This window comes from Manis javanica, chromosome 12 (assembly GCF_040802235.1).
Source record: "Manis javanica isolate MJ-LG chromosome 12, MJ_LKY, whole genome shotgun sequence".
Lineage (NCBI taxonomy): Eukaryota > Metazoa > Chordata > Mammalia > Pholidota > Manidae > Manis > Manis javanica.
In genome coordinates this window covers 41142705-41167209 of record NC_133167.1, presented here as the reverse complement: position 1 = coordinate 41167209, position 24505 = coordinate 41142705, and the positions used below count along the sequence as shown (strand labels likewise).

The 24505-nt window shown below is 36.7% G+C and overlaps 2 protein-coding genes and 1 long non-coding RNA gene across 5 annotated transcripts in view; 2 read left to right on the top strand and 1 right to left on the bottom strand.

Annotated features, from left to right (window-relative positions):
- C12H2orf88 (chromosome 12 C2orf88 homolog) overlaps positions 1–17704 on the top strand; it is a 36349-nt gene extending 18645 nt beyond the window's left edge. The window contains exon 2 of the mRNA XM_017641101.3: positions 13714–17704. Within this exon, the coding sequence (XP_017496590.1) occupies positions 13877–14161 (285 nt within the window). The 5' untranslated portion in view covers positions 13714–13876 and the 3' untranslated portion in view covers positions 14162–17704. The remainder of the gene's footprint in view (positions 1–13713) is intronic.
- The window catches only part of LOC140845026 (uncharacterized), a 138680-nt gene that overhangs the window by 19025 nt on the left and 95150 nt on the right, over positions 1–24505 (top strand). The gene's annotated exons all lie outside the window — the stretch shown is intronic.
- HIBCH (3-hydroxyisobutyryl-CoA hydrolase) overlaps positions 18606–24505 on the bottom strand; it is a 156977-nt gene continuing 151077 nt past the window's right edge. For 2 of the 3 annotated variants that reach the window (XM_037015082.2, XM_073218510.1), the window contains 3 exons: positions 22181–22214; positions 19266–19382; positions 18606–18859 (listed from right to left, as the gene is read on the bottom strand). In XM_037015082.2, coding sequence (XP_036870977.1) covers positions 19267–19382; positions 22181–22214 — 150 coding nt within the window. In that variant the 3' untranslated portion in view covers positions 18606–18859; position 19266. Of the gene's footprint in view, positions 18860–19265; positions 19383–22180; positions 22215–24011; positions 24148–24505 lie in introns of all 3 variants that reach the window. The other variant, XR_012123633.1, reaches the window with a different exon arrangement.

Genomic DNA, 24505 nt, shown 5'->3' with positions numbered 1-24505 from the left:
AGCTGCAGGTTGACAGCATAAACAGTTTTTCTAGGTATTCTGAGGTCCTGTAGACAAGAAAGAGATGTGCTTAAACTAAAGAGAGTGTTGTAGGGGATGGAGTATTACTAATTGAGCTCCTTGGGTAAGCTTATATATCCCTCTCCCCAGCCCACCCGCCTTAGCTACAAGTTTAGGAACAATGTTGTTAAGGACAAAGGACTCTCCCAGTACAATTTCCAAGTTGATTTCTCTTTATTGACATCATTCCAAATCAGAGCACTCTCCAAGTTACAAAAGGAAGTGAGAAAAAAAATAAAGCCCTTGAGCTTGCAATTGTGGGTTGAAGGCATCTTGCTTTTCTTAGGTCCAGAAGAATGTGACTTCTGGCTTTGGGCTGATTTAGGCCAGTGTAAGGACAAAGGAAACAACATGCCTGTCATAGGAGGCATACAGCACCGTGAGCTGGTCTGTGCTCTGGATCCCGCTCCATCACTTTAAGAGCTGGAATTTTAAACAAGATTTTAAAACTTGGTGTGTGCGACTGATTCAAGCAGGCAGCCCTTTTCAGGCAAAATATATCAGTTTTCTGGACTTATGTCTCCCAGAATGTTTTCAAAAATTTGTTCTGTGTGAAATATGCAGTTTCAAGGAAATACAGTTTGATTAGTTTTGATAATGTGTACACCCATGTAATCAGCATTCCAATCAATATATAGAACATTTCCATCATCCAGAAAGTTCTTTCATGCCTCCTTCCAAGCAGTCCTTACCACCTCCCACCCAGAGAACCAGTTATGATTTTCATTCACTGGGTTAGTGTTGTCCATTCTTGAAGTTCATATAAACATGATCAGTCTTTTGTATATGGCTCAACATATTTCTGAGATTTATCCATGTTGTTTCACGTATCAACAGTTTATTCTTTTTTATTGTCAGGTAGTCCATTTCGTGGATATTCTCAATTTGCTTATCCATTTGCCTATTGATGGACAAGTGGGTTTCTAGCTTTGGTTACTGTGAATAAAGCTGCTGTGGACATTGGTACACTAGTTTTTCTGCAGACATGTTTCCATTTGTCTAGATAAATACATGAAATAAAATAGCTTGTTCATGGGGTAAGTGAACAGTTAACTTTGTAAGAAGCTGCCAAACAGCTCCTTTTCCCACTCCTACCAGCAATATATGCATTCTGCATTCTTACCAACACTAGACATTATTGGGCTTTTTAATTTTTAATTTATAGTAAAATTGACTTGATTTTGGTGAATAGTTCTATGAGTTTTAATTTATGTATAGAATTATATAGCCACCACCACAATCAGGAAACAGAACAGTTATATCACCCAAAAATTTCTTTGAAGTTGCAATCTCCTCCTCTCTCTAACCCCTGATAACTACATCTGTTGTCTGTCCACATAGTTTTGCCTTTTCCAGAATGTCATATGAATAGAATCATGTAGTATGTAACCATTTGAGACTGGTATCTTTAATCAGCATAATAATGCCTCTAAGAATCATCCATGATGGTATCAAAATCTTTGTTTTCACAATTATAAACAAAGCTATTACAAATATCTATGTGAAAGGCTTCTATGTGAACAAACTTCATTTCTGTAAGGTAATACCAAGGATTGGGGTCACTGTCCTATGGCAGATGGACTTTCCAACTTTATAAGAAGCTGCTAAACTGTTTTCCAGATTGGTTGTGCCATTTTGCATTCCTGCTGTCAAGATATGAAAGTTCTGGTTGCTCTGCACTTACCATCAGTGGTTTTGTACATTAAAGTTTTACCCATTCCTGTAGGTGTGTAGGTGTGTAGGTGTATTATACCATAGTTTTAATTTGCATTTTTCTAGTGGCTAGCAATGTTGAGCATCTTTTCATGTACTTATAATACATAGTCTTGGGTGAAAAGTCTGTATACATCTTTTGTCCATTTAAAAAGTTGTTTTGATAGTTATCTACTCAAGATTGAGTCATTTTGGTGGATAAATCGCTTGCAAATATTTTCTCCTCATCTGGGGCTAATCTCACTTCTTTAACTACATTCTTCTCAGAGTAGAAGTTCTCAATTCTGATTTAGTCCAACTAATATATTTTTTTAATAGTTCATGCTTTGGTGTCATACCTAAGAACTCATTACCTAACCTGAGACCATTTACATATTCTTTGTCACCCTGTTAAAATCTTACAGCTACATTTTACATTTAGATCTCTGATGCCTTTTAAGTTAATTCTTATACAAAGGGTAAAATAAAGGTCAATTATTTGGGAGGTGGGTAAGTGGAATATGGATATCCAGTTCCAATCCCATTTTTGGAAAGACTATCCTTATCCTTCTTGTGCTGAATTATTTTTGCAAAGTTGCCAAAAATCAGTTGACCATATTTTGGCAGGTCTATTTCTGGACTCTTCCATTCCATAGATTTGTGTGTGTCCAGCCTCCCACCACTATGGCACTGTTCAGATTACTGTACTTTTATAATCATTCTTAAAATTGGATAATGTGAGTCCTTCAACTTTGTTCTTTCTCAAAATTGTTTTGGCTATTCTAGTTTCTTTGCATTTTTATATACAATTTAGAATCAGCATGGCTTTAAAAAAATCCTGCTGGGATTTTGATCAGACATTTAGAATAAGTTTGTCAATGTCTACAAAAAAAAAAATCACCTGGAATTGTACTGATTTTATCAATTTGGGAAAAGTTAACATCTTAATGTTGTCCTTGAGCTCATGAACACTATTTACATTGCTTACTTTTTCTCAGTAACAATTTGTATTATTGTACTACATATACAGTGTATATTTCCTTTCATGTATTTTGTTAAATTTATCCCATGTTCATATTTTTCATGGAAATGGCATTAATTTCATCTTCCAATTACCAAGTATACAGAAATATAGTTGATTTTTGTATACCAATTTTTAAAAATCTTGAGACCTTGCTAAAATTACCTGTAAAGTTTTTTATACATAATCCTTCAGATGTTCTACATAAGCAGTCATGTCATCTAAAGATAGTTTTCTTTTCCTTTCTGACAGTCTTTATGCTCTTCTCTCCCTCCAGGATAATATTAAATAGAAATAGTGAGGATGAACATCGCTGCCTTGTTCCTACTGTGGAAAAGTGTTCAGTCTTTCACCACTACATTTAATATTAGTTTGAGAAAGGCAAACTATTGCTAGCTTTCTGAGAATTTTTACCACAAATGATCATTTAATCAAATATGGATTTTTTTGCATCTTTGAGATTCACTATAAAGAAAAACCATAGAATTAGTTTTGTTGAATTTTGAATGTTGCATTGCATTTCTTAGAATTCCTGGCATACATCTCACTTGGTTATTATGTATTAGCCATTTGATGTATGATGGATTCAATTTGCTATTTTAAAAAATGGTATCTGGGTCTGTGTTCAAGAAAGATACCAGTTCTTTTTTGTCTTTGTCTAATCATCTAGAATGAATTTGAAAGTGTCTTCTTTTCCTCTATTTTCTGAAGTGTTTGGATAAAATTGGTATTATTTCTTCCTGAAGTGTTTGAAAGACTCTAGAGCTCTAATAGCCATTTGGGCCTGAAGGTTTCTTCCTAGAAAGGGTTAAGTTAGAAACCCAATTTCTTTAATTGATATAGGGTGAACAGACTTCGTTTTCTCTTGCGCCTGTTTTGGTAACTTAGTATTGTTGTAAGTTGTGTATATAGGATCTATAGTAATGTCCCTTTTCTCACACGCATTTTGGTAATGTGTGTCCTCTCATTTTTCTTGATCAGATTAGATACTTCTTTTAAAGAACCAGCATTGGTTCTGTTGATTTTTCTCTATTGTTTCCTGTTTTTGCTTCATTGATTTCTGCTCTTACCTGTATTACTTTCTTCCACTCTGGGTTTGATTTACTTTTCTTTTTCTAGCTTCCTAAGGAGAAAGCTTAGATCACTGATTTAATGTTTCTTCTCTTCTATCAGTTTTTCTCTAAGTTTTAATAATACATTTCAAAAATTTTGCTATGTCACGGTTTCTATATTAATTTTCTTATTATTTCTTCTTTGCATCTTGGATAATTTGGAAATGTGACATTTAGTTTCCAAGTATTTGTGGTATTTCTGTATATTGTACTCTAATTTATTTCTAATTTAATGGTTGGAAAATGCACTTTAATATGTCAAGCTTTTAAAATCAGTCCATCGTGTAGTTTATCTTGGGGAATGTTCTATATGCACTTTATAAGAATATGTATCCACACTTATGGGCTACAGTCTTCTATAAATGTCAGTTAAGTTGAATCATATTTTTTCCTTTGATACGTTATCAGTTACTGAGAGAATGTTTATTTCTCCCTTTAGTTCCATCACTTCTTCCATCATGTATTTGGAAGCTCTGTTATTACATCGACATTTATGATTGCCGTGTCTTCCTCACTGGCATTTAAAATGTCCCTCTATTTCTGGTAACATCTCTGGTCTTGAAAGTAGTTTTCAGTTCACAGCAAAACTGAACGGGTAGTACAGATCCACTCCACTGCCCCATCAACATCCCACTTCACAGTGGTACATGTGTTATGATCAGTGAACTCAGTGACTGCATACCATAATCACTCAAAGTCAAAAGTTTACATTAGGGCCCACTCTGGGTGTTATGCATTCTGTGGGCTTTGGCAAATACATAATGACATGTATTACCATTATAGTGTCACACAGAGTAGTTCATTGCCTGAAAAATGCTCCACCTGTTCAACCCTTCTTTGTCTCTAACCCTCAACAACCACTGGGATTTTTACTGTGCCTTAGGTTTATCTTTTCCGATGTCATATATTTGGAAAGATTGGTTTCTTTAATTCAGCAATCTGTACTTAAGGTTCCACCTTTTCCTTTCGTTTTTGGCAGCACATTTGTTTGTAGCACTGAATCATGTTCCGTTGTCTGGGTGTATTATTGTTAATCCATTCACCTAGTGAAAGACATTGTGGTTGCTTGCAAGTGTTGGCAATTATAAATAAAACTGCTACAGGCACCCATATATGAACCTAATTTTTAAAATCATTTGGATAAATACTAAGGAGTGAGACTGCAGGTTCACACAGGAATTTTATATTTACCCACCAGCAATGAATGAGTTTGTTGATCCACATCCTTTTTAGCATTTATTGTTTTGTTTTGCGTTTTTGCCATTCTGTTGTAGTCGTATCTCAATGTTTTAATTTGCAATTCCCTAATGATACATGATAAACATTTTTTCATATGCTTGACATCTACATGTTTTCTTCAATGAAGTGTCTTCAGATCTGTTGCCCTTTTTTTAACCAGGTTTTCTTATTGTTAAGTTTTAATAGTTCTTTGTATATTTTGTGTAACAACCCTTTAGCAGACACACTTCTGCAAATATTTTCTCCCAGTCTGTGCCTTGTCTTACACAGAGCAGCATTTTTAAATTCTTAAGTCCATTTTACTATTTCTTTCACGGAGTTGTATATAAAAGGTCATTGCCCAACTCAACGTCGAGATTTGTCTAGATTAACTAATGTGGATGTCTAGGTGTTCCAGCACATGTTGAAAAGACTATCTGTTCCATTGTACATTTTTTTGTCAAAGGTCAGTTGACTGTGGTTGTGTGGGATGGATCCTAATAGTCTTTTAATTGACATTTCCTTTAAAATTTTTGATATAGATAGGTCTCATCAGCTACTTTGTTTTCTTCCAGGTTAAATGTACCTAACTCCTTTTTTTTTTTTTTTTGAGAGGGCATCTCTCATATTTATTGATCAAATGGTTGTTAACAACAATAAAATTCAGTATAGGGGGGTCAATGCTCAATGTACAATCAATAATCCATCTCAAGTCTAATTCTCGTCAGTCTCCAATCTTCTGAAGCATAACGAACAAGTTCTTACATGGTGAACGAATTCTTACATAGTGAATAAATTCTTACATGGTGAACAGTACAAGGGCATTCATCATAGAAACTTTCGGTTTTGATCACGCATTATGACCTATAAACAATCAATCAGGTCAAATATGAATATTCGTTTGATTTTTGTACTTGATTTATATGTTGATCCCACATTTCTCCCTTTATTATTATTATTATTTTTATTTTTAATAAAATGCTGAAGTGGTAGGTAGATGCAAGATAAAGGTAGAAAACATAGTTTAGTGCTGTAAGAGGGCAAATGTAGATGATCAGGTGTGTGCCTATGGACTAAGTATTAATCCAGGCTAGACAAGGGCAGCAAAACATCCACGGATGCAGAAGATTTCTCTCAAAGCAGGGGGGGTGAGGTTCTGAGCCTCACCTCTGTTGATCCCCAAATTCTCACCTGATGGCCCCCCCTGCGACTGTGCCTGTCTTAGGTTGTTCCTCCCTTGAGGAATCTTACCCCCTAACTCCTTTTTTTAAAGACACCTTTAGTATCTTTTTAGTGGTTTCTCTTCAATCTTGAAAAATCTTTTCCCCCCTATTTTTCATAAATCTATGCCTAAACTCATTCTTCTGCAATGTCCAATAGCTCAATGAATTTTCCTTTTTGGTTCTTGAGGTTTCTTTCTTTTTTTTTTTTTTTTTTTACAATTTCCATGTTCTTGAACATATTTGAATAGCTGCTTTACAATTTTATGAAGTTCTGTTAATTACCAAATGCCAGGTCATTTTGGGGGGCAGTCTGTTTATAAGTGGTATTTTTCTTGAATGTTGGGCATATTTTCCTGCTGTTTTGCAGAACTAGTAACTTATTATATGATGGACATTGTAGATAATAACTTGTAAGAGTCTGGATTGCTTTGAACTTAAGTCTATGTTCCAATAAAACTTCATTTATAAAAATAGGCAGTTAGACCATTTGTTTACATATTACCTATAGTTCTATACTACACTAGAGCCAAGTAATTGTTACATAGACCAGTGACTCACAGATACAAACTGTCTAGCCGTGTAAGAAAAAGTTCGCTGACTCCGAAGGTGTCACAATTCCTCAAACCTCCTGTGATAATACTGGAAGATGCCCCCAGGCAGAATCTCAGGATGAACAACTGTGGGGTTTAATATCCTGTTTTCCTTCTCTCAAGGATCACAGTCCTGTGCTGTTGTTCAGTGCCTGCTGACATATTTGTTTTTGATGACAGGGTAAAGCTGCTTTTGCCAAACTAAAGGTAATGTAAGCAGACTAGAGATGATAGTGGTGTAGAGAGACTGAACCCATTTCCAACCTACATAGCATCCCATCCTTTAGAAAAATGAAGATCAAAGGGGGATAGAAAGAGCATAGAAAAGTGGCAGGAGACACATGGTAACAGTGGGGACCGTACCTGCAGAAGAAGGGATTGCCGAGAGTCAGGCATTGGAAAAAAGTCTTGCAGTTGAAAGTGAATCTAGACAATAAGTGAAGGAACCCAATTTTCAGAACTAAAGCACCTGCTGCTTTGCAGGGGTAAATGCTGGAATGCACTCTGGGATTGAAGGTACCCACCCACCAGTGCCATTATTTGCATTTCTGCTGTACATCAAGTGCTGCCAGAGCAGGGTCCAGGACACACCAATTTGAGGTTTGGTCTAGGCAGCCACCCATACCCAAATGCACCTACTGCAGATCCAACAGTGCCACATCACCAGCAGGGACACAGCTGGGAAGGACCCTGGAATTCCCCAGAGCAGTCCAGACCTTAACGAGAGAGAAGAATGGATAGACTCAAGAGGATTTGAGATAAAAATCAAAAAAAGAACCAGAGATGAGTACAATAAATGATATGAAAAATACACTATAGGGAACTATTAGCAGACTAGAGGATGCAGAAGAATGGATCAGCAATGGAAAGTACTCAAGCTGAACAGAAAGAAATGATACATTAAGGGTGGTTAGGGTGCTCTATGATAGTAAAGGTCCTAACATTCACATTACAAGAGTTCCAGAGAGACAGAGGTGGGATACTTCCCTGGCCAGGGGAAGGAAACAGTCTTCCAGGCCCAGGAGACTCCCAAAGATGAATGCAAGGAGGTCCACACCAAGACACATCATAGTTAATGGATCAAGACAAAGAATCTTAAAAACAGCAAGAGAGAAGCAATGAATTAAGTATAAAGGAAACCCCATAAAGCTACCAGCTGATTTTTCAGCAGAAACTCTTGATTATATCATGCCACTCCCTTCTGGCCTGCAAAGTGCTGAAAGGAAAAAAATCTATATCCAGAAATACCCAGCAGGGTTATCATTCAGAATTGTAGGACCAAGAAGGAGCTTCACATATAAACATACAAGTTAAAAAGAGTGCACCACTACCAAACCAGACTTACAAGAAATGTTACAAGACTTCTTTAAGAACACAGAGCCTAACTAGAAGAAAATTCTGAAAGGGAAAAACTTTCACTAGTAAAAACAAACATAGAGGTAGTAGTAGATAACAATTTAAAAGCTAAAATGAAGGTCAAAAAGACAAAAGTGGCAAAATCAATTACATCTAAAAAAGGCATCACTAAATGTGTAAAGGAAGTCATCATATATATAAATGGAAGAGGTGCAGTAATAAGAGATGCATCTGAACTTCAGTGACCAAAATTTTACAATAGGTACACAAAGAAAGAGAAGGGCATTGAACCATAACACTGAATAAAGTCATTAAGCAGGAGGGAAGAGAGCAATATGAGAAGGATCAGAGAAAAATGACAAAAACAGTCATGAAACATTTAATAAAATGGCAATGTAAGTACATACTTATCAATAATTACTTTAAATGTAAACGGACTAAATGTTCCAATCAAAAGACATAGACTGAATGGATAAAAAAATAAGACCCATCTATTTGCTGCTTACAAAGAGACTTGCTTCAGACCTATGGACATGCACAAAGTGAAGGGACAGAAAAAGACATTCTAAACAAATATGAATGAAAATAAAACTAGAGTAGTAGTACTTATATTAGACAAAGTAGACTTCAACACAACAACTAACAAGAGACATTATATAATGATTATGTGCCCAATCCAGCAAGAAGATATAATAACTATAAATGCACCCAATAGAGGAGCACCTAAATATATAAAGCAAATGGTAACAGCAATACAATAATAGTAGGGGACTTTTAACAACCCACTCACAGCAATGGATAGATCATCTGGATAGAAAAACAACAAGGAAACAGTAGCTTTGAATGACACAGGAGGCCAAATGGATTTAACAGATATATGTACAGAACATTATCCAGAATAGACCATATTAGGCACAAAGCAAGTCTCAATAAATTTAAAAAGATTGAAATCATATCAAGCATCCTTGCTGAGTATGATGAACTGTATTAAAGCTGGAAATCAATTATAAGAAAAAAATGGGGAAATAGCACTTAGCTAAATAGCATGCTGCTAAACAACTGATGGGTCATTTAAGATACCAAAGATGAAATAAAAAAATACTGGGAGAATAATGAAAAGAGAAACAGGTCAAAAGCTTTGGAATGAAGAAGCACTTTCAGCAGAGAAGTTTAGAGTTGTACAGGCCTACCTTGAGAAGAAACATCTCAACCCTACAGTGAAAGGAACTAGAAAAAAAAAATGAATAAATGAAGCCTGAAGTTAGTAGAAGGAAACAAATAGTAAAGGTCAGAGCTGAAATAAATGAAATAGAGACCAAAAACAAAACAAAAAAAAAACCCTAAGAGTTGTTCTTTGAAAAGATAAAGTAGATAAGCCTTTAGCTAGACTCATTAAGAAAAAGAAGACTCAAAATCAGAAGTGAAAGAGCAGTTGCAACTCCTACTATAGAGATACAAAGGATTATAGGAGATTACTAAGTATGAAAAATTATATGACAATAAATGGACAACTTGGAAGACTATATTTTGCAAGGAATTTATACTTCCTCCTGGTTCAGTCTTAGAAGAAATGGATAAAGTCTAAACAGACCAATTACTAGTAATGAAACAATCAGTAATTTAAAAACTCCCAACAAAGGTCCAGAACCAGATGGCTTTACAGGTGAATTCTAGCAAACACTTAAAGACAAGTTAATACCTTGCCTACTCTATTCCAAAAAATTGAAGAGCAGGAAAGCTTCCAAATTTATTATCTGAGGCCAGCATCAGCTTGATAACAAAACACACTACAAAAACAAAATTACAGATCAAAATCCATGATGACCATAGATGCAAAAATCTTTATCAAGTATTAACAAACTGAATTAAAAAATACATTAAAAGGCTCACTCTCCATGAGCAATTAGGATTTAGTCCAGGGATGCAACATTGGTTCAATACCAGAAAAATCAATGGAATAAATGTAAACAATATAATCATCTCAATAGATGAAAAAGCATTCCACAAAATTTAGCGTCCATTCATGACAAAAATGTTCAACAAAGTGGGTCTAGAGGGAACATATGTAAACATTATAAAGGCCATATATGACAAACCCACAGCTAACATCACACTCAATGGTGAAAAACTGAAAGCATTTCCTCTGAGATTAAGAACAAGGTAAGGATGCCCACTCTCACCACTTCTATTCAACAAAGTACTAGAAGTCCTAGCCAAGGCAATCTGACAAGAAAGAAATAAAAGGCATTCAGATTGGTAAGGAAGAAGAAAAATGTCACTATCTGCAGATGACATGCATATGTATATATAATATATATGTATATGTATATACATACCCCTAAAGACTTCACCAAAAAAATATTAGAATTAAATGAATTCAGCAAAGTTGTAGGGTACAAAATCAATCATAGAAACCTGTTGTGTTTCTGTATAATGAACAGAGAAATTAAAAAATCTATCCCATTTACAGTTGCAACAAAAATAATAAAATACCTATGAATAAATCTAACCAAGGAGGTGAAAGACCTTTATGCTTAAAAAGAAAACTGTAAGACACCAATAAAAGAAATTGAAGACACAAATGGAAAGCTATCCATGCTCATGGCTAGGAAGAATTAATATTGTCAAAATGGCCATCCTGCCAAAAGCAATTTACAGATTCAGTGCAATCCCTATCAAAATACCAATGACATTTTTCACAGTGTTATATAGCAAATAATCCTAAAATTTGCATGGAACTACAAAAGATCTGAACAGCCATAGCTATCTCAAGAAAGAAGACTAAAGCTGGAGGTATAAAACTCCCTGTTTAAAAACTATACTATAAATCCGTAATAATCAAAACATTATCGTACTGGTGCAAAAACACATAGATTGCTGGAACAGAGTAGAAATCCCAGAAATAAAGCCACACTTTTATGGTCAACTAATCTATGACAAAGGAGGCAGGAATACAAAGGGTAAAAGACAGTCTTTTCAATAAATGGTGTGGGAAAGCTGGACAGCTACATGTAAAAGAATGAAAGTGGGCCACTGCCTTACACCACATACAAAAATAAACTCAAAATTGATTAAAGTCCTCACTGTAAGGCCTGAAACCATAAAACTCTAAGAAGAAAACACAGTAAACTTTTGAACATCAGTATTAGTAATTTTTTTCTAGCAGCAAATATAAGTGGAAATACATTAAAGAGCTTCTGTACAGCAAGGGAAACCATCAACAAAAAAGACAACATATTGTTGGGAGAATATATTGTAAATGATATATGCAAGGGACTAATGTCCAAAATATATAAAGAACTCATACAATTCAATACCGATACCACAAATAATGTTTAAAAAATAGGCAGAGAACTTGAATAGATATTTTACAAAGATGACACACAGATGGCCAACATACACATGAAAAATACTCAACATCAGTCATCAGGGAAATGCAAATCAAAACTACAATGAGTTATCACCTTATACTAGTCAGAATGGCTAATATCAAGGCAAGAAATAAGTGTTGGCAAGGATATGGAAAAAAGGGAACCCTTGTACACTGTAGTAATGGAAATTGGAATGGAAAGCTGTACGCAGGCCTCTGAAAAAAACTAAAAATATAAATATTATGTGATGTAGTAATTCCACATCTAGAAATTTACCTGAAGAAAACAAAATCACTAATTTGAAAAGATATTTGCACTCCTACATTTATTACAGCATTACTCTACAAAAGCCAGGATGTGAATACAACCCAAGTGTCCACTGATAGATGAATGGATAAAGAAGAAGTGGTACATCTAACAATGGAATATTACTCACCCCATAAAAAGGAAACCTTGTCTTTTTCAACAACGTGGATGGACCTAAAGGGTATCACGCAAAGTGAAATAAGTCAGACAAAGAAAAATACCATATGATTCACTTCATATGTGGAATCCAAAAATAAATAAATAAAACAAAAAAGAAATAGACTCATAAATACTGACAGTTGATTGCTGGCTACCCCACAGGAGGGAAGATGTGGTAATGGATAAAATAGGTGAATGAAAACAAACTTCATATTGTAGAACAGTCACAGAAATGGAAGTATGGTATAGAGAATATTAACGGGTGAAGTACACTTACCATGGTGAGGCTTTAGTAAATACATAATTATCTAATCACTATGTCGCTCATCTGAAACCAATACAGATAATGTATATCAACCATATTCCAATAAAAATTTAAAAAAGATTTTAAAAAGCAAACTGCAAAAATTTAAAAAATCAGAAAGCTAGATTTCCTTTCTATCCCCCATATCATCCTTATGAGGGGTAGAGGTGGGGAACAAATGGAGTACTATATGAGAAATTGGTAGACTTCCTACAAATCTAAAAATGTATAGTAATAATAAGACCCAGGCAAAGGTCACCTTTTCTGGACTTCTTCATAAACTATTTAAAAATGAAATGCATGCAACTTTTTATCTTCTTAAGATTGGTGGTTTCAGAAATAGTCAACTGGGTTTTGTTTTATCAATTTTTAGAGCCATGGTTTTGGTCCAAAAACTAAGATATAATCAGGGACCATAATCTAATTCATAGAGACTGCCTGCATTTTATGGCTAGACCGCTTTCCAATCAAGTTGCTTTGTATTGTTTTAGTTATTCTTAAGCTTTAAGCATTCATTCAGTGACAATACCCAGATGATAAGCTTAGAAGGCACATCACTAACACTGCAGCCTACTTACTGTCCAAACACCAAATGAGAGATATCTAGGTGAAGAAACTTTTAACCTTAATCTGAGCCTTTCATATAATTTCATAGGGAATATCTAATTCAGAAGAAAAAAATAGGTGGTTCTGCCATGTCTAATTTATATTGCTTATAGTTGGGCTGTTACTGTATAGTGTAAAGGCCATCCTGTCCCACTCTTTGAGTTGTAAAGGTCTAACCAGGGCACAAAGCCTGGCTCTAACAACAGTCCAAGATATGTAGGCTTCTGAGTTTTGTGGCAGGAGCAAATTTTAATATGCTTGTTCCCCTCAAAAGAATAGAGCAGGGGCTTTGCAAGCCCCGTGGTCTCTTGTCACAGCTACACAACTCTGCCAGTGTAGCATGAAAGTAGCCATAAACAAATGAGCAAGGTTGTGTTTTATAAACGATTTACAATAACAGGCAACTAGAATTGGCTCAGAGGCTATAGTTTGCTGAATCTTCATGTACATAAATCTAAGCTAGAAAAAGCTTTACTGTGTTTTCAGTTTTATGAAACTTTCAAGATCTCAAAAAAGTTTTCCTAGTTTGTAAATTGCCTTTATTATTTTTTTTTTCTATTGATAAGATAAAGCTGTTGTTACCTCACATTTCCTCCAAGCGATCAAACTAGTAAAGAGGATTGCTTTTACATGGCACCTAATCATAGAGTATTTCACATTCTATAATTTCAATGAAACTTCCCTTCTCTTGACAGATAAACACTATGTATGGAGTAGTAAAGGGGAACACTGATTTCTGAAGTGGCCTGGAAGCGAAAACCACTGGTCAGTATCACGTGGACAAGTGCTCGTGTTTTCCAAAGATGCTGCTGAAGTAGTCTTTGCTACTGCTTTCCTTCTGTCAAAGTTCTTCATACCATGGGCTGCATGAAATCAAAGCAAACTTTCCCATTTCCTACCACATTTGAGAATGAGAAGCAGCATGCAAGTGAAGAAAGCTTTATGCCTGAAGAGGGACTTCTACTTAGGATGCCTTCTCCAGTTGACATCAAAGAAGAAGGGAAGGAACCCTCAGGACCTCAAATTGTCTCTGAATTTGCACACCACCTATCCCAGGAAATCCTGAGCGATGCCTTGAAGCAGTGGGTAGACAATAACATCAAGTACTATGACATCCCATACATTGAGAGTGAGGGGCCTTGATGCTGTAGGGTGATGACACTTTGGTGAATTGTGGATAAAGCTGGTGCTAGTTTAAATACATTTAATAATAGCAAAAACTGGTGTGAATAAATACAAATAACTCCATCTGGATGTAAAATATGTCTATGATAATATTAAGAGTATAGAAAAACCTAAAATGAAATGTTTTAAGCAGTTCTATGTTAATTGCAATTTCTACCTGCATGACCTTGTATTTTAGTCATTTAAAAAGCTAAAATAGGTCCTGTGGCACCACATTAATCAGCTGTATGTTATAACACTGCTTCCTGAGGCACTAATAGCATCACCAAAGAAATAAAGTGCCCCAAGTTTCCAAGTGGTTATTTTAAAGACACTCCTTTAAAATAACTGCTTGTTAACTTACACACAGAAACGAGATACAAAAGAGATTTTTCTAGAAATGCCTTGGCAAGGGAATGGCACTCAAGCCATAGTGATTAACAGTGGGTCTTGTTTGTCAAAACCATTGGCATCAAGGATCCCTACTTAACACAAATGGAGCAAGAGATCCACCTTAAACCCTGTCCTTAGTAAGATATTTTTGTAGATGAAAAGCCTAACTATCACATTGAACTTTAGGGTCCTTACTAACCACAGCTGTTACTGGATGATTCAGGCTTTGCATATAAGGCATCTTACGATACAATTTACAGAAGTTATGACATAAATGTTTATGGCATTGAATTAAGAAGCCCATTGAGAAAATATACAAGAGAACAAATATGGAGGTACCTTTTATAAGTTTACAGCAATCCAGTAAATTTTAAAATAACAGAAGCCCTAGTAAGAAAGGTAGAAAGCAGAACCTGGTCTGAGTGCTGAACATATACTAAGTTTACTCTCACAGATGCAGAGGGTTAGTATAAAGTCACTCATTGAGTAGTGGAGCAGTCACCATTCTGAGAGCAGATCATGCAGGATTTATAGTTGTACTACAAAAGATCAACCACTTCCCCAAAGAGAGCACTCGTATTTTTTTTACTAGTAAGAGTGCCCATAAGGCATTTACAACCATACATACTATACTACATTCATAAGTCTGGCTACCTCTTGTTGAAATTTTTTTTTTTCAACTGTCACAGAACACATCACCCACCCCCTTTTTTTTTTTTTAAGAAGTAATGTTTGGGATCAATGGTAACATTTGAGAAGAAGGGAAGACAGTGAGAAGACGTAAGTCATAGGAAAATCGGGATTGAGTCTCTAGAATTATTTTTTCAGTAAGATTTGCAACACACTGAGTTTAACTGGAAAGGGAATTATTTGAGCCCATATGAGTTAGATTCTTTTATTAAGGTACAATAGACCTTTGTCATTAAAATCTAAAGGAAGGCAAAAAAAGGCTTGTGACCTCTTCAATGAGATAAATTTGTGTTTGGCCTTGTAAGCAGGCAGAGATGCTGCCTCTAATCTTAACAGTTGTACTCTGAAACCCACAAATAGTGAAAACTCCAAGTTACAAAGACAGTTCTTTGGAGTGAGTGACAGCCATCTTTCAGGTGCCTTTGGACACCTGGACATTCAACTTTCTTTTCACCCAGTCCCAGGATTTGTACTGTCCTGTTGTACCTGAAATCTGGCAGCTTATGAAATAGAAAAACCCACCACCCCTTTTATACCAGGATCTGAAGTCAGAAGAACAGAAAGTTTCCCAAAAGTGCAAAACATATTTCCAGCTCGTGAAAAAAATTCTGGTTTTTGATGTTTATACTCATGATTCAGACAAAAGCCTAGATGTTGCCATTTTTCATTCATTTAATATTTCACATCAGAACAGGTGTGCTGCAAGGTCATTTGCTGTTCAAAGATGTATTTTAGATAGATAGTAAAATACGGGGAAAACACAAAGCCGTATATAAGAGCACATTACACTAAATTTTTCAGCATCATAGGGGTATAGACTAGCAGGTTTTTGTTAGATCAGAATATTTGAACCTCAGGTTCCTCCTCTGGCCTGGGCCCCTATTTCCCAGGGATGTAACAGGGTTACCTCCTAGGTCCATATCTAGCTACCACCTTCCTTGGCACTGTGGCAGTATGGTTTTGTCACTGAGCACTGCCACCTCACCCCTGACTTATTTTAACAGAGAACAGTATCTTCAAACATATAAGACTTCTCTTGAAAAAGTGTGCTATATGACATGTCAAACCATGGACAAGAAACTACAAGGCTGGCATAATCAATGAGTCAGTATATAAACCATTGGGGGCAGGCAGGCCAAAGAGCTGGATAAACAAATTTGTACTGCCATGTGATAGTTATCAAGATAGAAGAGAACATCTCTGATAGGATTATTCAACTTCTTTTGTACCTGCCTATAAAATACTGGATTGACACTTTACTTTGAACTTTTGTGAATAAAAGAGTAGAAGGACTTTTTCAGAAAGAAGGAGAAATGTAAAACAGAAGACTGAAAGAATTTGTACCTACTGGAAAGGGAAACATTGTTCCAACTTACATCACAACTATAGATGAAGTAAGAATAGTGGCTAAATAATAAGGGAAAGGAAAGTGGGGAAAAGAGGGCCCGAGCAGCGGCACTACCACCAGGCCCCATCAGAAGACGCGGTGCAAAAACAAATCTCCAAAGGCTTCAACTGAGGGAAGAGACAGTGGCAGCAGGTTCCTTTCTTTACCACAGACACATGCCCAGCCCCTGACTCTTTCCCCTCAAACACACCCACTAAAGGGGCGGGTGAGCTGCCACCAGCAGGACACCCTGCAAGTGGCAACTAGAGAAGCAGCAGACTATCAGAGGAAATGTGCCAATTCCTCATTTACAGAGACACAAGACCCCACAAACGTGCTTCCCTGCCCCTCCCCCACTTACATGTCTTGCGTGTACTCTTACCTGTGTGTTATGTTATATAGGCCTTCCCTGCCCCTCCCCCACTTACATGTCTTGTGTGTACTCTTACCTGTGTGTTATGTTATACAGGCCTTTAATCCCAGAGCTCCGCTTGCAGTTGCCTTATCAGTTCTTTGCAAACTATCTGTGGTTGCCAGCACTTAAAAACACAATTTTGAAGGAGATAAAAATGATCTTAGCCGCAAAGTAATTAATTTGTGTCAAATTGCCTTACCTAGTATTAAAAATAAACACGATGAATGAATGAAATAGCATGGCACTCATATATCCTTAGTATCATTGGCATATTATGAGATAAGGGAACTGTACTTTTGTATTATATAGTTTTAGAAATGAAAGGTAGAGACACATCATAAATAAGTCAAAGAACACTAATTTAAAAACAGAATTCTAACAAATACATTTGCTTAATCACAGTGCCCTCACCCTGTATTTGTGTACAGTACAGGACATGTCTTCCTTGGAGCAGCGGGCATGGGCTCAGATGTACTCCCTACGTACCCTCTGCAAAACTCCAGTTTTGTTAGCAAATTCTCTTCCCTGTAAGACTTACCTATCAAATGGTATATTTTTTCCAAATATTTTTGTGAAATATTATTTTCTAACTGTACAATAAAAGCCTAGTTGCAATTAACTAGCAAATGCTTTTCAACATTGTGCGCTTTCAAATTTTTTAACATAAAGGACTTAACATTTTCTGCACTTCTAACAAGTACAAAGTTAATGAAAATCCACTTATACAAATAATTTCCTGGATCATTCAGTCCAATTTAGGAGCTTTACGAATATAAACATAAAAATGTTCATTATCATGGTTTCTTTGCTTCAAATCTGTTCCTGAATTTTTTTGGCAGAAAAATTCTTCAGGTTAAATATATTAGGAACTGAGAAAATTTAAAGCAATTTATTGGAGGCTGCAATTTCCTCATCTGTGAGAAGGGTAAAGGATATAATCTTTGATGTCTTTTCAGTTCTACCACTTTTAGTTCTTACAAACCTGAAATTCTCCTACTTTCTGATGAGTTTGGGAGAAAGGAAAAACTAAAACAAATGATGAGCTGATCTTTAAAAGTGATTCTTACCTAGACTTCAATGTTCCAAGTCTGGAACACCTTGCAGTTCTTGTATACCTTAAAAAATCCTTATTTTGTCAACAGTACCAATTAGTGAAGGAATTTCTATTTTGAACAAAAAGTCCTCTTGTTTTTTTCTTCTATTGATTGTACAAGGACAAATAACAGTTATACAAAAGTCTGATGTAAACTGCAGAAAGCAGAGTGTCTCTTAGAGATTGGAGTTTTCTAATTCCTCAACTGCCAAATTAGCAGATATTGCACACAAGAAATAATGCTTTCATCTTCACCATAGGAAGAGGTTCTGGTTAGCATCAGGGGAGGCCAAGACTGAGTTAGTGACACTGGAGAAACAACCTCATAAAAACCTCATCTTTCTGAGATTTCTAATGCTACAATAACTTTTAATTATTTTAAAGTAGATTTTTATATATGGAGAAAATTCTATGAAGCATTACCACAGAATCCAAAAAATTTCAGTTATATTTATAATCTATATATGTTTATTTAAACAAGACACAAACCACTATCCAAAGCCAAAACAAAGTTCCCACTTCAGTTAGACATACTAACTCAAGAATCTCCAAAGACCTTGAAATGTTTCCATCTTCTAAAACCTCAAAATTTTAAATCATTGCTTTACAGAGATTTGAAGTAATCATTCAAATTTTCATCAGTGACTTCTTTTAGATCAGCTGGTTTCCGCTCTGGACTCTGGTCTTAATCTATTAAAACTGTCAAATGGAGATATAAAAAATGTTAGTACACTTCTTTCTGGTATTACCAGTAATCGTAATTACTGAACTTTTCTGGAAAGGACAAACATTTTCTGGAAAGGACCAGATAGTATTTTAGGCTTTGCAGGCCTTACAGTCTCTGTTGCAACTACTCCAAGCAGCCATAGATAATATGTAGAGAGATGAGTATAGCTATATTCCCATATGGACACTGGCATGTGAATCCCATGTAATTTTCACATGTCATGAAATTTTAGTGATTTTTTTTTCCCCAACCACTTAAAAATACAGAAACTATTCTTAGCTTGTGGGATATATAAAAACAGGCAGCAGGCCAGATCTGGCCCACGTGCCATAGTTTGCCAACCCCTCCTCCAAAGTAATACCTTAAAAATCCAGTTACCTCAAAATTTTAAATCATTGCTTCCCAGAGATTTGAAGTAATTATTCAAATCTTCATCAGTAACTTCTTTTAGATCAGCTGGTTTCCACTTTGGACTCTGGTCTTTATCTATTAAAACTGTCAAGTGAAGACATAAAAAATGTTAGTACATTTCTTTCTGGTATTACCAGTAATTATAATTACTGAAGTGACAGGAACTACCTTGTATTAGGCATATTTGTCTATTGCACATTTTTTTCTACAAAGTTGAACGTTTTGTGTATGTTCCATTTTCCTTCTAAATTAAGCCCCCACAGAATTTGAATGGATAGCAACATACTGATGCTCCGTGTGTCATCTCACCTGCTAAGCCTGATGCCTCCATCTCGAGTACTGCCTCCTGCACTAATCCACTGGTGTAAACCTGAGAACTCTTCTCTTATTCCTCAGTTAAAATCATAAATGAAATCTCCCTGTTATCAAGCAGCCAACACCAGAGTTAGTATGATTTAAAGGGAAGGCAGGGAAGGGGAGAGGGCCCACAAGAGCCTTCTAACCTCTTCCACATTGAGTTGAAAGGAAAAGGGGACCTTATGCATAATTTCAATGTAGACACTGCTATTTTGCTGAATCCTCTAGTTCACTCAGCTCTGAATAAAATACCAGACCACCTTCGGGTTATCAAAGAAACTCTACTCTCATTTCAGTGTAGTCATCACTTAGTGTAGCCACATAGTATCCCCACAGGATTTAAGTATGAGGCAATCTGTAACCTCTTTAAAAAAGCAGGGGAATGTCAATTTCCTGGTTGTGAGAGTATACTAGAGTTATACAAATGTTACCATTTGGGAAAATGGGAGGGGGTGTGCAGGATCTTTCTGTATTATTTCTTATAACTGCCTGGAATCTGTATCTCAAAAAAATGAAAAAAAAGGGGGGGCAGGGGGTGGCGAAGGGGGTTACCCTTAGTATGGTTTACTAGGAACTTTCAACCTGTCTTCAAGTGTGTATAATTCCCATGAAGAATGAAAATAAACATAAAACTCTACATTGAACCTAAAAAAGTAAATTTAACATTAAAAGTCTAAATAACTAAAGAAGCGATCTGGGAGCCAAGGAAGTGGGTTACCTCAGGAGGTAGAGGGAAGGAGGCTTTAGGCAAAATTAAACATGGATACTGGAGGTTTTTAATGTTGGGCTGCCTAACTGCAGATCCTGGTATCACATCAGTGGTGACATTGAACACTAATGCTATGATCCCTGCCAATTTGAAAGTTTTACATTCCCTGGGCAGCATAAATAAAAATAATCATGGAACTTTCTACAAGACTCTCTTCCCTTTTAAGCCCTCTGGCTTAATGCTATCTCTTTGACAGTCCACTGAAGGTCAGAAGGAAAGAGATCTGCATCTTATTTTATTTCAAATGAACTAAATGTTTTACCTAGCATAAATACAGTAAGTCCATTCCCCGTAGACAGCTCAGGTCTTTCAGGGCTCATGAGGCACTCATTCAGATGCCATTTGGTAGCTCTCTAGCTCTGCTAATCCATTTTTATTTTTTTCTATAACCAGGGAGGAGTTTATTATAGATGTTAAAGAATTTTGACAACCACATTCCCCTAACTTGCTAATTTTATCTAATTTGCTGACCTATTTTATAATTAGCAAATTGCAGCGAACATTTGATTATGCAAGAACACCAAACAGTTTTACCCAGAATAGATACTGCTTTCTGCTAAAAGATGAGGCAATATACTTTCTTCTTCATTAAAAAGTAGCTTGATAAGCACCTGCGTGATGAGTCACAACTTTCATGCTGGCTTCAACAATCTTAAAATAACCAACAGTGTATCTAAAAGCAATACCTTTCTTTCTTAAGTTAAAGATGGTCTGCTATAACATACAATGACTACTTTAGCTACATAACCTAAGTAGCACACAGGTTCTCCTAAAATCAGAGATCTAGGCTCTGATGCACACAAAGCAAGAATTTCTAGGGACTTACTGTGAAAAATGCCTATTTTACTTGGTTTCTATAAAACAGCCATCTCCTCTGATTCAACTCCATGAATCCTCTAAAAAGATCTGAACTCAGTTTATTTCTGATATTATATCATTACAAAAGTTAAGAGAGCCTACAGTAGTAACCAGTGTTTACTGAAGCTTACAGATCCACAAATGTAACCTTTTATGCTGATAAAGTATATCCATGAGTCTGTATTATAGAAAAATGTCTAATAAAAATATTTAAAAATTAGGTATGCAAAACACATGCAGAGGGAAAGAACCCATTTTATTCAATATAAGTAACAGCTCTTATTTATAGGGATATAGGCTTATATATGAAAAGAAATTATTGTAATATGCTAGGGACAAAAAAAAAGTTAACCACTTGCTTTTTCTAAATATGCTGACTCTGGAAATGATAAGCAAAAACAGAAATTAATAGGAACAGTAGCAGATATTACTAATTATGCCATATGGCTTTTCTCAATGTCATTTAACTGCTCAGTCACAGGCAAAGAGGTGGATGGTAGGGTTCAACACTGCTGGATTTTGCCAGGCCAGTCAGTATAAAGGGTAGCGGACGGGAAGCCCTTGTGCAAGGGAATAAATGCACCTTTCAAAGGCCACAGCAGCAATAGGAGTTTTCAAGCTCAAGCTGCACTTAGCAGAGTTGCTCCATGTGACTGCAGGGGAAGAGTTATCTCTTACATATAAACTGGGGAGCAGTGATCAAGTTACGTGAATTTTTTAAGCTATGTTGGTTTCAAAGACTGATCTTCCCTTATATAGCAGTTGGCAATATTGAAAAAAAACTTTGCAAAGTTTATAAAATTTTTTACTAATAAAACAACTATCACCTTGGATTAACAAGGGGTATGCTCACAAATCCTATTTCCACAGTAGCCGGGAAGCAATGACTGCCACTTACCTGCCCTAACACCTTCATGGAAGTCATGGCCTCTCTGAAAGAAAACAGAGATTAAATGGGGAATTTCTAGGCATCCTTTTTCCTGGTGCTGTCTCTCCTCCACCCACTTTGGCCTGCCACAACCTGACCCATGACATCCAGAGACGGGACCCCTCTGATGACCCACTCTCTTATCACTAGCCACTATTCTTAATTGTTCTAGAATCTCCACTGCTGTAGACCCCTCATCTTACTGAGCTACACCACGACTTTCTCACCATTTGTTCTGGCCTCACTTCTGTCCAGCCCAGTTTCCCAAGTCCATTAATGTGGTCAGTTTTCCTTGAAAATGCTCTTATCTCCCCCAAGCCTTTGTCTCCCTTTTATTGTGCCCTGGCAAAATCCCAGCACCAGCTAAATCTGACAACATCCCTCTGTCTACATTTGAACAGCTAAATTTTGCTGCAGAAGAATCATACAACTATGACTGGTTTCACTTAAAATTCAAGATCACAAATCTAAACCAGGCATGGAGAATAGCCCCATGAGTCATGCTTTCTTCCCCACTCCCAGAGACAATGATTTAAATTGTCTTCTGCCTCTTCAACCTCTACTCCTAGAAAACTCTATTCTCACTATCGTCTCAGCTAATGAATTAACTTTCTACTTCATTAGAAAAAGAGAAATCCTAAGACATGAACAGTCCCTTCTTCCCACTACGAAAGCACCCGCAGCCCCATGACGGCCACCTGCACCACACCTTCCTTTTCCTGACTGTGGAGGATGTCCCATTCCCTTCCAAAGGCCCTGCATTCCCATTCACATCCCTTTTTATCTTCTCAGGGACTTTGCTTCAAAAAGGTTAATCCATCCCTCTTTCCTGGTGTCACCAGTGCAGGTGGTGTAACTTAGCGGCTGAGCGCATACAGTTCAGATGTCTGGGTTCACCTCCTGAGCTCTCTTACACAGAACCTACGAGACTTTGGTAATTTCTCTAACTCCCAGTTTCAATACACCCATCATAGGACTATCTTAATCCACCCCCCAGCAGTGTTTGACACATAGTAAGTATTCAGTAAATATTACTATTATTAGTAACATAAACATAATCTTTTTCCTCTATTGGATGATCATTCCCAGTCATTTATGAACATGTTGTAGTATCTTCTACCTTACACAATAAAAAAAGGAACCTCAATTAATTCCACAGTTACAGCTTCTATCTTATTTCTGTTTCAAGAAGAAAGCTGTGCACATACAGTCTCCACTTCCTTCACACCCCATGTGCCCATTTTCTCTCCAACTTACCACTCTGTAACTTCTGCCCCAACATTCCTCTGAAACAGCTTGCCAAGGTCACTCATAACTTCAGTGTTTCCAAATGCTAAGGATGCCTCTGTCCTCACCTACTGGTGCTTTGGCAGGACTCTCCTCCCTGAAATATGCCTCTCCTGCCATCAGGGCACCATGCTCCGCTGGCTCTCCCACTTCTGTCTTTTTTCACGCCACTGCTTTCTCCTCTAGCCTACCTCAAAATGTTGGAATTTCTCAGGGCTCATATCTAGGCTCCTCATATTATATTTCTATACAATCTTAGCCATTCTATATGGAAAACATCAGTGCCTAAGCGATCAATTCTGTTAAAATATAAGATCATGTCCCTCCTCTGCTCAAAAACATCCAGTGGCTTTCCATTTTACTCAGAACAAAAGCCAACATCTTAAAAAAAGAAAAAGCTTCAAGGCCATATATGCTCTGCACAGCCCTTCCCTACCTGTTAGCTCTGACCTCACCCCTCACTCATGGGCCACGGCCTTCCCCTTCCACAAGGCCTCGCTGTAGCTCTCGGTACCTGCCTGCCTCCAGCTGCGTACCCGCCGGCCCTCTGCCTGGCTGCTGCTTGTCCAGATCCCCGCGTGGCTTGCTCCTTCACTTCTTTCGGGTTCTCACTCAAAGGACATCTTCTCAGTGAGACGGCCTCTGGTCACCTGGGTACACATTCAGCTGCTATTTTCCTCTGCACCATGTCCTCCTTCCTGCCGCCTTTTATCCTCCTTAGTACTTAAAATCATATACTATATGTTGTGCAAATTTATCTGCTTTTATGATCTCTCTCTCCCACGAGGGCAGGAATTTTATCTGTCTTGTTTACCTATGGATTTTTGGTGCCTATAACAGTGCCTAGCACATGGTAAGCACTCTTCTTTATTAAGCAAATAATTCCCAAAGTTTTTTTTTTAACTGATGCTAGTGCCTCTCAGACATCAATCTCTAACCCACACCTCTAAGCTACAACTCCTAGATGCACTCTTCCTCTCACATCCATCAAGAAGGCCTACCAATTCT